A 15,592-nucleotide genomic window follows, 5' to 3' on the forward strand; every position below is an offset into this window, starting at 1 on the left:
AACCATACATTTCAATGTCATGTAATTCTAAGACTATGCTGAGGTTTTAAAAAAAAAAGAATACCAAGTGGAAAAAAACTGAAAATCCATTTAAACCAAACTGTTGAAATAATGAAAAAAGAGGCCCCTCATGTTTCAGTTCATGTAACACAGTCCTTGTTACAATATAACAGTTCCTCAGTATGATAGGGAAATGCCCCAGCAGTGTTAGGTTTAACAATGCTTTCATTGAATCCTACTCCATTGGCTTATTACTGGACTGGAAAGAGAGTGTGTCAAGGACAGCTTGCAACATGTGAGCTGCAGTCTCCTTTGTTGACTTACAAAACAAACACAGATAGGTAAACCTCTCTATTAAGCCCACCAAATTTGCTTTTCAGACATTTTTGATACATAATGCCTCAATTTAAGTGAGAACATTTTAGTTAAAATGAAAAACTAATCTCTCAATTGAATTCATTTATACCAATTTCTAATGTTTTTGTTGTTTAATTTGTCAGAATATGTCAAAAGTCTGGCATGGACTTAATACTTTATGTACCCTTTAAGCCTACAAGTGTTCCAAATAAGCCCATTTCATGATTTGTTGATTAATAAATATATATATTTAAAAAATCTTAACAATACAAACTCGTTCTATTCAAATCTGTAATCTCTTAGCTCTCAATAGCTTTTCATTTTGCCTCCACTCCTATCCTGTGGAATGTAAATTGCATTGAAATGGGTGTGACCAGCCTTTTTGCTGTGTTGTTAACACAGAAAAAGTTGAACTTAAAACATGTCTTCTTTGGAATGTAGCCAAAAAACTATTTACAAACAAAATCCAAACTAGAGTGGAAATTACTCTTCAATACTTCATCTCTCTTTACGTATGTCTTGTAATTTTGTCTGTATCTCTATCCTATGATGTGCTGTTAGCATTTGAAATTGGCCAAAATTTCTGGTCCAGCCAGCTGGTTGAAAGTGTAGATGTCTGAAGACTGACTTACTGAAAGAGAAACAGTTTCCAGGTTTAATAATAATGTTCTAAGGATAGTAAATGAGTCAATTTCAGGATTTACAATTGAACAATAACTTTAATTGATTTTCAAATGTCAAAACTACCATTTAGGCTGGTAGTTTGAAGACATTTTAAGAACACATTTTAAAACCATTCAGTTCATTGTGAGGAGACATTAGTCATAACATCTTGATAATTTAAGCAAAATAAACAAGAAAGATGTCAACATTTCTGCAGTTCCCACTTTCTCCTAAAGGCTAAACGTAGGCCTGTGCTGTTTGAGGTGAATGTATTGTTTTAGTTAGACTATCATTTGCTCCATGTAGCCTATCTTAGTTGTGTAACATAACTTAGGTTATAGGGTTGTCTAAGCTTTATCTTATTTGTTTGTTTCAATCTTTTGTCCACACTGTGGTTGTCTTTGCTTGCAAGTCTTATGCTAACAAGTCTTTGAGGGCTTTCATCTTGTTTTTGTACAGATTTTCAATGATTACACAAATAGAATGGTCCAGGTCCCTCCAGCCCTGCTTTGCAGAGGATGAACTTGTGCTCTACATCCTCAATCTTGTCCCTGGATGGGAGCAAGAATGTGTTGTTTGGCCTTCTGTCTAGGAACTTCATCACATACCGTTCACCCTCTGGTGGTGTTGACTCAGTGCGTGATCGTGCGATGTGATATGCCGCCGGTTTCATGAACACTGGAAGCATAGTACACGTCTCTCTCCACTGTGAAGGTTGTGGCGTAGGTTTCTGTATTCTCATTTGCCTCCTTCCCTCTTTCTCATTTTCCTCCCGCTGCCTCATTGCCCACTGCCTCCGATGCATTTGATTCTCCAGAGGAGCCTTCTTGCTCTTGGTCTTGCCATCCTTTGGTTGTTTCTTTTTTGCTGCCTTCTTCTTTTCGCTTTCCTCTAGCTGTAACAAGGCTTGTTTGGATGTTAGAGAGTCTCCATATTTTAGAGTGTGGATTCTATGTCTTTTGGCTGGTTTGCTCTTCTTCGTTAGCATGATGCGTAGCAGGAAGAAGTCTTTGATACCAATGCCTGATGAGGGTGAAGGGCTTGAAGTTGCAGAGTATGCAGAAGTTGTTGGCTGGGGTTGTGACATTTCATGATTTGCAGGCATTGCAACCTCAATATTGCTGATGTTGAGAATGTTGGATCCAGCAATAGTTTCGACACTGAGGATAATCTGGGACATGGATTCTTCGCCTACAGATGTTGAGCATGGGTGTAGTTGTGCAGTTGGAGATACAGCAGTGGCACAGGGTCCCACTGGAAAGTTTAGTGGTGTTTTCCTGGCTGGGCGAGGTTGTGCAAGTGGAGACAGAGTGACCACATGGGGTCCCAGAGGAGTGTCGTTGCTTGTCATAGCCTCTGCCAGAGGCTGTGGTTGTGCTTGGCCATCTTCCATGGTGAATGGTATGTAGTCTTCTGTGATCACCCTGTCTGGACAGTAAGGATAAATGCCAGTGCTTTTAAACCCACTCTTCAGATTCTCACCCTTTAGACCTATCTCCAACACCGCCTTCAGTTTGGATGGGAAATTCTCTTTTCAGATCTTGTCCCTGGTCACACAGGAGTGCCACCACAGCTTTGTCCTCCACCGCCTCTTCACCTCCCTGAAAACAGCTCTGTCGAGTGGCTGAAGAATCTGGGTTAGGCAAGAGGGCAGTCTCAGCAATACCACATTGTTCTGTTTCGCCTTTAAAGCAAGGCTGAGGGAGATGTGGGAAGCATGTCCGTCAAATATTAGCATTCATGGGAGATAGATATTTTCTGGCTTATCCATGACATCGGCTTTAACCATATCCTTTTTCGCTCCTCAAAAAGGAGATAGTTCTCAGCCTCTGAGAATGGCTGAGTTGGATGTGGCTTTTGCCCTTGCCTCTGGGAACTGTTCCGACCTGTTCCGTCCTGCATGAAGCGTTTAAACCACTTTCAACCTTCGATCCTTGAAGGACATTTGAAGATTCTTTGCTATCACAAACTCTTGAACAGGATCAAGAAGATCCATCCAGGTAAAACCCAACCCCACTGGCAAAGGACCTGAGGGGATAGAGAATAACAAAGCATTAGTCCTGGACGTATGCGTATGTATGCACACAAACACACACACATATACACACACACGCACACACACACACACACACACACACACACACACACACACACACACACACACACACACGTTGTACACATACTTATGCACGTGGACACAAACACATACACAAGCCACACATTGAAAACCACTAGATTAGGCAAAATCACATTTTTCTATACCTCATATTAGGCTTCCCACTGTTTCATGTTACCTTTTTCTTAGCTTATCAGTCACTGTAACCCTGAAGACACTCTGAAATGTCCTTTTCTACCGCTGGACACAGGTCGATCACATGTCCCTGTTGTGCATCAATGCTCAGCTACTCCTCTCTGTCTCAGCGACTTCCTGTCGACTCCATAACTTTATGCCAGAAATTAGATATTTCGCATTGTTCCCTCCCTGTACAGATGGCATGCTTCTGTCATGCATGGGCATGAACTGTAGTTATTTTGTGTTTTAGTCATTTCAAACTAAAACTAATCTGAAAAGTAAAGATTAAAAAAAATCTAATAGGATAGAATATAGGCCTATCCAGAATTAATTAACATATAGATTATCACTGATATTTTAATAGGGGTATTAATTATCTGATTTATGGAGCTGATTCATCAGGGGAGGTCAAAATTAGAGTGGAAAATAGTTCAAAGGTCAAAAGGGAGAAAATCCCCATTGAAACACAGTCAAGTGGGCTTAATGGGAGCAGGTGGGTTTAAAGGGAACATCAGTGAATTTATGGTTAAAAGACAGAATATTTTATCATACACACATGACATTAAAATAACAACTATATGAAATAAATCTAATAATCTAACCAATATAGCATGAAAGGTATGAATTTGATCATGCAGAGAAGTAATCAGCCACTCTTTTACATCCACCCTAGACAGTGTCATTTTTTTTGCTAGCGCCCCCTTTAAACCCACCAGGTAAAAATGTTAATTAAAAAATAAATAAAGATTAACATACACATTTATTATATATTTAACAGTATAATAATATAAACTGCATACAAAAATGTAAACTATACATGCTTATCATGCTTTATGTCATTGCACTGTATTGATGCAGCATGTGGTCTGTTTGCTAGCATGCTAAAACTCATATTTTGATTTCAAAAGAAACAATATTTCTGATTCAAGTAATATTCTAACATATGTCTTATTCGAAAGACTAATCACTTACATTTTGATAACAAATGAGTACTTACCAAAACAGGAGTAGAAATATGCAAAAAAAAGAAAAAAAAATGTTATCCTCTGAGGGTACCAAAATGACCAAGGTTTTTTTGCAACTTCTTCTGGGATCAGCAGGCACATGTCACACATGTGCTTTGATAACTCAATATTGTCAAATCTGATTGGCTTACAATAAAAAAGTGTCATTTATATAACAAGCAGCTTCATTTGAAGAAACACAGCAAAAAATTATGATGTAGTGGTTGTTTTGACTCAGAAATTGCAAGTGGGCTTATACGGTATATGGCTTAATAGGGACATCTACCTACTGTATATTAATGTATTATATATTGATTCATCCATTCTGAGCATCATCATCATATTTAGTTGTAGTACAAATTTAACCAAAATGAATTAGTTGAGATTACACACCCTTGAATGTGATTTCAACCATCAAATTCAAAAATCCAGTCATTTTCTTTCTTCACACCTCTATAAGCTTTCAGCTGCATTACTGCACAGTTAATCATCAGAAGCATTACAGTTACATTACACCAAACCAAACCACTGCAGCTGGAGGAACAGCTTAATGAGGAAATCTTGTAATGCAGGCAGGATGTGCTGTTTGTTTGCAAGGCAAGAGCAGCACTACAAGTCATCTCACCCTGACCCCGCATCACGGTTCACAGCTCCTGTTCCTGCTGATTTTCCGGCTCAAATGGGTGTCACTATGCCATGAGCAGCATCACCCAGAGCTCTCAGCGGCTTTCCACCTGCCAACTCATTGTCATTTCAGTTAAAGTCAGAGGGCAATGTGTAGCACACAGTTGGAACAGGTAAATTCATGCCCAAAGCAAAAATCATTTATTAAATGGATAAAATGTGTGATCTGTTTCATAAACCAGTAATGACACTAGTTTGCATTTCATCTAAGTAGCCTCTACATACAACATGCTGTGAGACTGTCACAACATGTAATTTTAACATTTTAAGCATAGGGACAACAGCAAATTAAAACAACCATATACAAATGATGTCTGTATGCATGTGTAGTACATGTGCATGTACATCTGGAGATATATGTAGGGCATAAATGTATATATGTAACTGTGTGTATGGAGTGTTTTGTATGCATATGTTTTTCATGTGAGACAGTGTGTGAAAACATATTTCTTCCCTGGGACAATACAGACCATCTATCCATCTTTTGTCTTTTAAAACAACTTGAGATTGAAAGAAATATGTTCATGTTAATAAATATTATTGATAAATCCATATCATTGATTTTTTTCTTTTAAGTGTTGGACTGGAGATTCCAATTGTTTGAGGATGTGTTGAAAGTTAAATTAATGCAAAACTGCTTCTTTTTGGCAGTGACTCAGTTGGATCAAGGTGCAAAAAAATTATGTATTGGGGTTTGTATTATTATGTCTTTGGTTTGACTATGGACTCATACGACCTTTGTTGTTCTCTTGCAAGTGTCAGAATATGACAAAACTGAACTGTGGGATCCCTGTATGGTTAATAGGATAGATGTTAATAGTCAGTTCTCACCAGACTTGAATGCAAGTATGGTACTAAAAAGGAAACGGACACACCTGTCGGCTTATTTGCACCATTCACATTTTTACAGCTTGGAAAAAAAAGCAAGAAGCAACAGAAAAAGAAGCAACACTCTCAAAATGGAAACTTAATGGTGCAGTCATTACCAAATCAACACACCTAAAAAAAGTGTACTTAGGTTTTGAGAGAAAATGTTGCACCTTCACCTTATTGTGACACACGATTTGTTTTAGACTGCACTTGTCTTGTTTGGACCACGCATTTTCTTTTTCCCAGTTGCCATCGTTATGCATGTGCTCCAGATGCCCCTGACTTACCACTATTATTTTCTCTTTGCAAGATAAAAGAAGCCATGTTTTCATTAACTGGAAACTCCACTGACCTACTGAAGTGTCCCTGAGCAAGGCACTACACCTGCACAACTGCTCTGGTTGAGACTGTCAGCTAAATGCAACTTAACACACTGGAACTTCAAGGCTGGTGGCTGTCTCTGAGTTTGCAATGAATGAAGCATTGGAGTCTGTAACTAATAGAAGTACCACATTTCATTATGGCCAACACAAGTAGGTTGTAACACTCCCCTGAAGAACAATGTGGGCACTTGCTGTGTGTGGGCACCTGTTTGCTGCTTGCATACTGTCACCATGAGGGAGCAGCGCTAAGTGGATGTGACTGCTCTGATTGCACTCCATGGGAAAGCGAGAAGAAATAGCCTACCTCTGATCATCAACGCGTCATATAATGTTTCAGTGGACGCCCCTCCCCCTGTCTCGTTTTTTCCCCTCACTCAACCTCTCCTTTGACTCACAGAGGCGGCTCACCACTGGCGCACGGACGGTGGAGGATACGGGCAGAAGATGGCTGACTTAGCCGGGCACCGCAAGCCCTCGGCGGCATCACCAGCGTCACACGGGCCGCTGAAAAGCTGCAAGACATCCGCCGTCTGGCGACTGTAAACAGCTGCCGCTGCCTCTCACCCCCTCATCTCCCCTCCTCACCGCAAATATTGACAGAAGTATCACAGAGAAAACATGGCAGAGATGGAAAAAGAGGGCAGACCTCCGGAAAATAAAAGGAGCCGAAAACCAGCTCACCCAGTGAAAAGGGAAATAAATGAAGAGATGAAGGTAAAAGGGGGTCTGTGCCCAGCTGCATGTGATTACGCGTGGAAACAGAGTGGTTGTGAGGAGCATGCATGTCTGTTGAAGCACTAACCAGGCGTCCTCAGTGAAAATAGATGATACACTCAAGTGCAATTGGTTGCATGATAGTCAAACTTTGATTTATGATTTTTTTTTACCCAAGTTCTATTGTCATATGCACGCTGAATGCCAGTCTCAGCAGCGCACCCAGCCAATACCGCTTTGCACAATGGATGCGGCACTCATTCACTGCTACTATTCTTCTAGTAAGTTTTTAATCAATGAAGAACATAGTGTGCGTTCCTGTCGCTACATGTCATATTTTCGCCGTTTGTGTGCCCTGCCTTTCATGGCTTACCCAGAGTTAATGGAAAATCCAGTGCGTCAGTGAAGGCGTCAACAGTGCCTCTACTATTACTATTAATACTATTACACTACGGCGCAACGGAGAGCAGCCAGTCTGTATAATTAGTATAAATCAATGGGGGAACACTCGCCTATCCACGATGCTTTTGCGGGTCCATGTCGACTGAGTGGGTTTGCCTCTGAGTCGAGGTGTGTGTGTTTATGTATGTGTGTGTGTGTGTGTGTTGCCCAGCTGCCCAGAGGCGTGTGATCCAGATGTGCGTCTGTGAGCTTTACGCACTCGACAAGAGCACATTGTCTGCTCTGTTCGGCCTGCACAGCTTTATCCCAATATTCACCCACACGTTGTTTCTATTCGTGTTTTTTTTTCTTTTTTTTTTTTTTGCTCGGTGCACACTGTGGTATCTGAGCCCTGAGCTCCGTGCGGTTCATTGTGGAGAAAGAAAGTGTCCCTGGCATGTGTGTGTGTGTGTGTGTGTGTGTGAGGCAGGCTGTGTGTCCGCTTTGTCTACATCTCGTCATTGTTTGTACACATTTGGCTGAAGACACAAATGCACTCAGTGATTTAGCCTCTCTGGATGGATATGCAGGTGATACCTAGAATAATTGTGTAAATGGTGATTTTGGGCTCTTTCAGAAAACGCAAGGGTGCTGGCTCTGTGCGAGTCCTGAAACAACCCTGGGATAAAGCCTTCTTGTATTTAGACCCATCCAAAATACCAGACGCGTTCATGTGTAACAGCTTCCTCTCCTTTACTGTAAAGAGGAAAAAATAATGTTCGTTTTATTGATACAATCTAGATGCTTTGTTTGTGAGTTCAGCTGCCAAAGAAGCATCTATTATTATTATAGAGCAACAAGGAACAGGCATTAAACTGCAACAATGTTGCATGATAATGTAGCATATTAAAAATCTATTTTTCAGCAGTGTAAGCTACTGGGTTTAGATATTTTCCTTGTGTGCTTCACTTAGTTGATGCATGCCTTCTTTTAGTCTTAATTGCTTGTTAGTTAAAAATGCATTGGAGATCTAGAGAAAGATGAGTTAATTCAGTGAGAGAATCTCTTGTTAAACTGGAAATATTCCTTGATAAAATTAAAAAACATTTGTCACGTTCTTCAGTTTGTGAAGGAATACATTTAACCCATCCTGCTGCTGTCTGGTCCTGATGACAGAGGGGAGACTGACAGGGATGCAGGGGGTGGGGGGGTTGGGGGGTTGGGGGATGTCAGGCAAGGTATCTTAATTGAGAGATTTGGTCTTTTCTTACGAGGTGAGGAAGCTCTGTGAATAAGTCTCAGAGGAGCATTTAAAATTGAAAAGATATTTACGAGCATCATTTCGGCACAGTGAAGTATTGTCTTGCCACGTTTTAGCATAAGCCCACATTTAATTTAGTCATTTTACTATTGCAATAGAATTCAAATATCAGGCAAATATGGTGATATTTAGAGTCACAGTGTGAAAAATCACATTAGATGTGATTTTCTTTGGATAATTTAACACACTGACCAAGTAATTATATGATGTCAGTCATCAGTCAGAAATTATATTTTGTTTGCAGATGTTGGGACACGGGCCATCTTGTAGGGTTCAGTGAATTGCCACCTCTCATGATATGTTTTGGAGAGCAGACCTGTCAGTTAAACATGTCAGCTGATGAAAGCAGTTTAATTCGTCATCAGTTTAATTTGTAGCTACAGTATGGTAACTGTAATTAACCCTATAACTGCAATCAGTCAAATGATTCAGATTTTTCTGACTTAAAAATGTACCTGACCGAATCAGAATGCCAGTAGCTTGTGGATTTTTTCGATATGTGAATACAAAATGTAAAAAAAATCACCTTCAGTTGATACAGTGTTGTATTGATGGTCTGTAGGGAAAAACAACACTCTCCCATGACAACTCCAGTATCTCCATCAATACCAGAGGAAGCTATACTGAATGGAGCAGCAGATGTGGTTAAGGTGTCAAAACACTTTCAAAGGCTAAACAAGTTCGATTGTAGCTCATTGTGCAACCTTGAATTTCATCTCCCGTTGTGCATATATACACGCACACACACATACACACACACACACACACAAGCTGCAGTCTACAAAGTTAATTTAGGAAACACTGATCCAGAGATAGAAGGTTACACCTGCAATTTAATGTCAGAGCAGAAAATAGGTGTAGCGTCTGTTTCAATACAAATGTTGTTATTGTGACAATTGAGTGGAATCATGCTGAAAAATTACAGATGCATTTGATATGTCATAACATGAGTTGCTTGCAAATCAAACTGTAAACCTGGACCATGCATTACAACCTGCAGATTTGCAAAAAATAATGTTATAGCATGGTTGCATGATGATAGCAGTAAATCCGTTAAATGAAGTTTAATGTATTGATTTGCTGTAGAAAACTCTCTAATTTGTCCCTTCCAAGTGTTCAGAACAAAAACACCAAGTTTGTTCCCTTCTCTTTTTTACACTCTCTCATCTTCAATATTTCAGCCTAAAGCTGGAGGAAAAAACACACGCACACACAGACAGACACACAATGTGCCCTTGTGAGGGATCATACTCCTCTGAAAAACCAAACAGGCTGACAGTGTTTCCTTCATCTGGCTGCTTAATGTGTGCCACGGTAAAATAAGCCCCGGTGAGTAATCAAGGAGAAGGAGGAGTGGGCATGGAGGGGATAGGAGAGGCTGGAGAGTGGGGTAAGAAACAGGGGAGAAAGGAATGTATACAGCACTGGGCTGGCTAAGCTGTAAAAACTGTAACCTGAGCGTCTCCGCTGGATCACATATCAAGGAAAGTAGAGGGAAATGAAAGCAGAGGAGAGGGAGAGGCAGAGGAGGAGAGAGGGAGCAGGGGAGTGGAAAAGTGGAGAAGGAGGAAGAGGAGGAGGGATCAGCAAAGGGAAACTTGGCGTGTGGATTCAGGAATTTTATCACGGTGTACTGTGACCTGCTCTGGTTTCTACCCGCAAGGTATCCAATTCCCACCATCATCATTACCACAAGCCCTACTGGCTGTGTCCGGGTCTTACTGGAGGGGAACAAGGGGGAAGACTGTGGTGAACCAGGATTATAAATGTATTTTTATCATTATTTGCTGCTGAAAATATGGTAGAGAAGTGCCAGCTTGTGAGCTGCGTCTGCACTGAAGGTATCAGAAGAGTATTGTCCACTACACCACTAATTATCCTGCAAATTTTAATGTAAACTCACTAGAGGGCAGAGGCTCTCTAAAACCACCATCTTGTCTCAAATTGTGTTCTGACTGATGCTAAGGGGGGAGAGGTGGGTTTGCTCTTGCTGAAGGTTTCCGCTCCTGGTCAGGCACAACAGGAATATTAGAAATGTTATTTTTGGCTGTGTAGTACACCAAGAATATCACCATCATTACAGAGCTCTAACCAATAGTGCACAAGAAAGGCAGCAGAAAAGGAAGAGGCATTTCAAAGCTAATGGCAATTTAGTCTTCATTGTATGTAATCATAAAAGACCACACTATGCACACTCTGTGATGCCTGTTTATTAGGTACACTAAGCTACATTATATCCAGTTTAATCCAGTACTTACATATATGGGGTTGGTCAACATATTTCCACATTATACTGTACAATACAATTGAACAGAGCCACAAACAGACTTCAGAATGATTATGAAGTTGATTCAATACCTCTGTAAACAGTGTCACCAAAATCTGATTATAATGAGCTTTGTAAATGTACAATTTATTTAAGCCCTGATATATTTAGATCACAGCGGATGAAGGTGTACAGCAACGAATTGGTCACTCAGAGGTGACAGTCTGCTGTCTGCAGCTGTGCCTCATTCCACCAAAATGCTAATTAAGTTTCCATCAGTTTGTTTCAAAAGAATAGATCAGATTCTCTGTGTTGTACTTAGGGACAACTTTGCTTTGAGCTAAATGCTTAAACTTAAACTTAAGCATGACAAAAAGCTCACAATGACAAGCGTAGCATTCTGATGTTTAGTAGGTATAATGTTTACCATGTTCACCATCTTAGTTTAGCTTGTTAGCATACTCATGTTTGCTAATTACCACTAAACACAAAGTATAGCTGAGGGTGATGGGTATGACATTAGTTTTGTGTTTGGTCATAAATTAAATTAATTTACAAAAATGTACACGACAAAATAATAATTTTGACCTGATGGTGGTGCTAGATGAATGGTCAGGGGATCACCAAAGTTATTACAATTCATCATCTGGGCACCATGGATATTTGAATCAAATTTTGTGGTAATCCATCTTGTAGATGTTGAGATATTTCACTGGAAAATGAAAACTTTGAACTGCTGGTGGTGCTATAAGAAAAGTCAGGGGATCACCGAAGTCTTTAGGAATCATCGTCTGGGGACCATGAATGTCTGTACAAAATTTCATGTCAATCTATGCAGTAGTTGTCAAGATATTTCAGTCTGGACCAACAATGCTAGCATGGCTAAAAACAAAAAGACTTTTTGCATTGACTGACCTCACAGATCCTAGAAAGACCATGGTCCCATTGACATCTAAAGGGTTTATCCCTGTGGGGGAAAGTATGTGCTCAGTAAATTTCATAGCTTAGCAAACTTCAAGACCACCTCTTCATTAGATTTGGATATGTATTGTGCACTTGTGGATATATTGGTCTGATAGTGGCATTATATTAAAAAAAATTGTGGAAGTCACCAAAACACAAAACTTTTGCTCCACAAAAGGTCAACAACATCATTAGGCATCATCCATTGCAGGTCATGGTTATCCATTCCAAATTTCATGTAGTTGTCAAGATATTGTGCTTTGGACCAAAGTGTTGTGCACAGATTGATGGACCAACCAACTGAATACACCATTCCAGGGCCATGCATTTTAGCTAGTCATTGCCCACTAAAAATCTTAAATCATAAGTTGCACTTCTAGTTGACCTCTGTTCTGTTAGAGGCTCTCAGAAGCCTCTGGGATGAATAAAGCAGATAAACAGATTTTTTGTTAGGTCTGATGAAAAGACTATACATCCAGTATAACATATAGACATCTGTGGCTGCTGCTGAGCCTCCAACGCCTCTTCCTCCCCAGCTCACCAGATCCAATGTTGGTGCCGCTGCTTTGATGAGCCGCCAACCAGGATTAGATTCCACTCTTAATAATACTCCCACTTTCTCAAAGTAGTAGGGTGACGCAGAGGACAGGATGGTAGGAGGGAATGAGAGACACAGAGAGATGCTGTGTTTTTGTCTCCATGATGTGGTTATTTTACCGCTACATCCGTTTTACTTAGGAGTACATTCAGGTTTGGTTATGCCCCAACTCATTTGTTCAAAAGGAATCCAAGAAGGGTTGAATGGAGGACAACTGGACTTGGTTGTAGATACTTGAAGATGTTTCACCTCTCATCCAAGGGGCTTTTTCAGTTCTAACTGACTAGAACGGAGTCCAAGGTATTTAACCTTTGTGGGGTCATTATCAAGGCCATTGATACCACTTGGTTCGTTAGTGTTCCTGGTTGTTGTAATGACAGTTGTTAGAGTCATTGGAGTCACCTGAGGCCAAGTGTAAACAACAGTCGTCACCAGAGGCCAAATGTGAATTGTTGTTAAGGGATGTTAAGAAAAGGACAGCATTGTAGGTGGGGGATAAGTGGTGTTGACATGTTGAGATGTTGAGAGATGGTTTCTCCAATTTGACATAGATAGCCTCCTTCAATCCTGTTTCAAACCATCTGTCCTCCCTATCGAAAATATGTATGTTGTTGTCCTCGAAAGAGTGTACTTTATTTTTCAGCTGCAGGTAAACTGCTGCGTCTTGGCCTTAGGAATTGGCCCTCCTGTGTTGAGACATGTGTTTGTTTAATGGCTGTTTAGTTTCCCTGATATACAAGTCTGTGTATTCCTCACTGCATTGGATAGCATACCCTAGATTGCTTTTCTTGTGTTCGGGTATGTGGTCTTTGGTGGACCAGTTTCTGTCTTAGCATGTTGCTTGGTTTGAAAATCACAGGGATGCGGTGTTTGTTGAAAATCCTCCAGAGTTTCTCAGATACTCCAGACACGTATGGAATAATGATGTTGCATTTATTCTTCTTTTCTTCATCATCCGCAGTGTTGGTGTTCTTCCTGACTCTTGTGGCTGTTTTCTCAAAGGTCCAGTTGGGGTATCCACAAGCTTTAAGGGCCTCCTTTAGGTGCTCCTTCTCTTGGTACGCTATCATCTCGGTGGTGCAGGGTTCTGATAACTCCTAGCTTCTCCTGAATCCCCACCAGTCAGTTAGAACTGAAGAAGCCCTTTGGATGAGGGGCGAAATGTCCTCAAGTATCTACCATCAAGTCCAGTTATCCTTGATTCAAGCCTTCTTGGATAAAGCCTTCTCTGTCCACAATTAAAAACAATAAGAAGATAAATCCATGAGTGCTGGTGATTTGTTTGTTTCATCTTTACCACAACCATGCACCCAATACTCTGTTTAAGACTTGGAGCTGTGCACACCGCTGCTTTGTACCAAACCCTCCTTGGATAACCATGACCTGGATCACTGAGAATCTTCACAGACATGTTCAAAAGGAGGATTTTCTCTTGCTGTTGGCGCTAATTGCTGCAGTTGTGCTTGCCAATGGGTGCAGTCTGTTGGGCACTGTCACTTTTTGTTTAATTGTTACATATTGATTATTGTTTGTTAATGGGGAAAGGACTGAAATTGTACCAGGAAACTCAGGAGATTTTCAGCCTCTCAGCTTATTTTGTTTACCTGAATAATTTTAATTCTATTAAGAATCAAGATCACTTGCGCTCAGTATATTTACCGTTTCTAGTTCATCTGACCGGCATGTTACATACATCCGGAAGATCTGGGATATCTTGGTGCCGAAGTCCACACAGAAAGGACAGCAACCAAAATGTCTCCTTAATTTAAAAGAAAAATGCCATTTCATTTATAACTTAAGGCGATGCAAAATACTATGAAAAAACATCCTCATGGAGTGTTCATATGGTTGTGTATATAGCTGTCAGAACCCAACTTTAGCTGTGCTCAGAAAATGGTACTGAATCTGACTTCCAGGAACCTTCAGGCAGAGCAAGCACTGCTGTCACTCATCATTGTTCAAACAGAAATTTTGTTACATCTGCAAACATGAGCTGTCCTCATTAACAGCCTTCATTGCTTTAGCTACCAATTTAAAATCTTCAATGGAAAAAAACGGAAACTGAAACATTGACAAAAAGCTGAGATGATAAGTGTTTGGATAAGACTTAAATTACTGTAATAATTGCTAAAATTGTTGGCTGATGACACTGTCTAATTTTTCATGTATAGTAGAAACAAAAACTAGCAAATTAGAACTTGCTCGCCTTTTAAAGGTTCTAGATATGTAAAGTTTGCATGCTATACACTAAAATGCTCCTGCAGATACATTCTGTGCATGCATGGTGTTTCTCATCACCGTAACGGTGCTTTGACTTCACCTGTCATTGACTCGAAACAGCGCCCTGCACCTTTACCCATTGACCACTCCACCACAGTGGTATTTCATATCAGACAGATCAATAGCTCCTGTCATTCTTCATTAATAATGCCTTCCCAACATTTAGACCAAGTCCTCCCACCAAGTGTGGCAAAAATTAACTTCTGCACAGAATAGCAGAAAGTATATGCTCTGTATGAACAAAGCACAACGGTGGCAAAACTGATCCTAGAGCAGCACTACTTCTCTGAGACAGAAATACAACACAATAAATCTCTTTAAAATGCTTAGAAACGGAGCGAATGTGCTGATTAAACAGGAGGAAATCTGCCTCTGTCATTCCTATACTGTGCCACAGTGTCTCAAATATGTGAAGAGATACAGTTGTGGTCAAAAGTTTACATAAAGTTTAAAGAATCTGTATGTCATGACAGTGTTGAATTTCCAATAATATCAACAACTCTTATTTTTCTGTGATGGAATGATTGGAACACATACTTTTTGTCACCGAAAAAAACTCATGCATATTGGTTCTTTTATGGGTCCTCTGAAAATGTCACCAAATCTGCTGTTATACATACAACAATGCTAATATTTGGTTAAATGTCCCTTGGGTCACCTCACATAGACGCTTTTGGTTGCCATCCACAAGCTTCTGGCAAGCTTCTGGTTCAATCTTTGACCACTCCTCAAGATAGAATTGGTGCAGTTCAACTTTCTGACACAGACTTGTTTCTACAGCACAGTCCGCATGTTCTGAATGGGGTTTTAGTCAG

The 15,592-nt window shown here is 40.2% G+C and overlaps 1 protein-coding gene across 2 annotated transcripts in view; it reads left to right on the forward strand.

The window, feature by feature from the left end:
• The first annotated feature begins 6,468 nt into the window (after nt 1-6,468).
• Nucleotides 6,469-15,592, forward strand: part of sobpa (sine oculis binding protein homolog (Drosophila) a) — a 45,522-nt gene continuing 36,398 nt past the window's right edge. Inside the window, exon 1 of one of the 2 annotated variants that reach the window (XM_067614028.1) lies at nt 6,469-6,968. In XM_067614028.1, coding sequence (XP_067470129.1) covers nt 6,873-6,968 — 96 coding nt within the window. In that variant the 5' untranslated portion in view covers nt 6,469-6,872. The remainder of the gene's footprint in view (nt 6,969-15,592) is intronic. The other variant, XM_067614027.1, reaches the window with a different exon arrangement.

This window comes from Thunnus thynnus, chromosome 16 (assembly GCF_963924715.1).
Source record: "Thunnus thynnus chromosome 16, fThuThy2.1, whole genome shotgun sequence".
In the NCBI taxonomy this organism is placed as follows: Eukaryota; Metazoa; Chordata; class Actinopteri; order Scombriformes; family Scombridae; genus Thunnus; species Thunnus thynnus.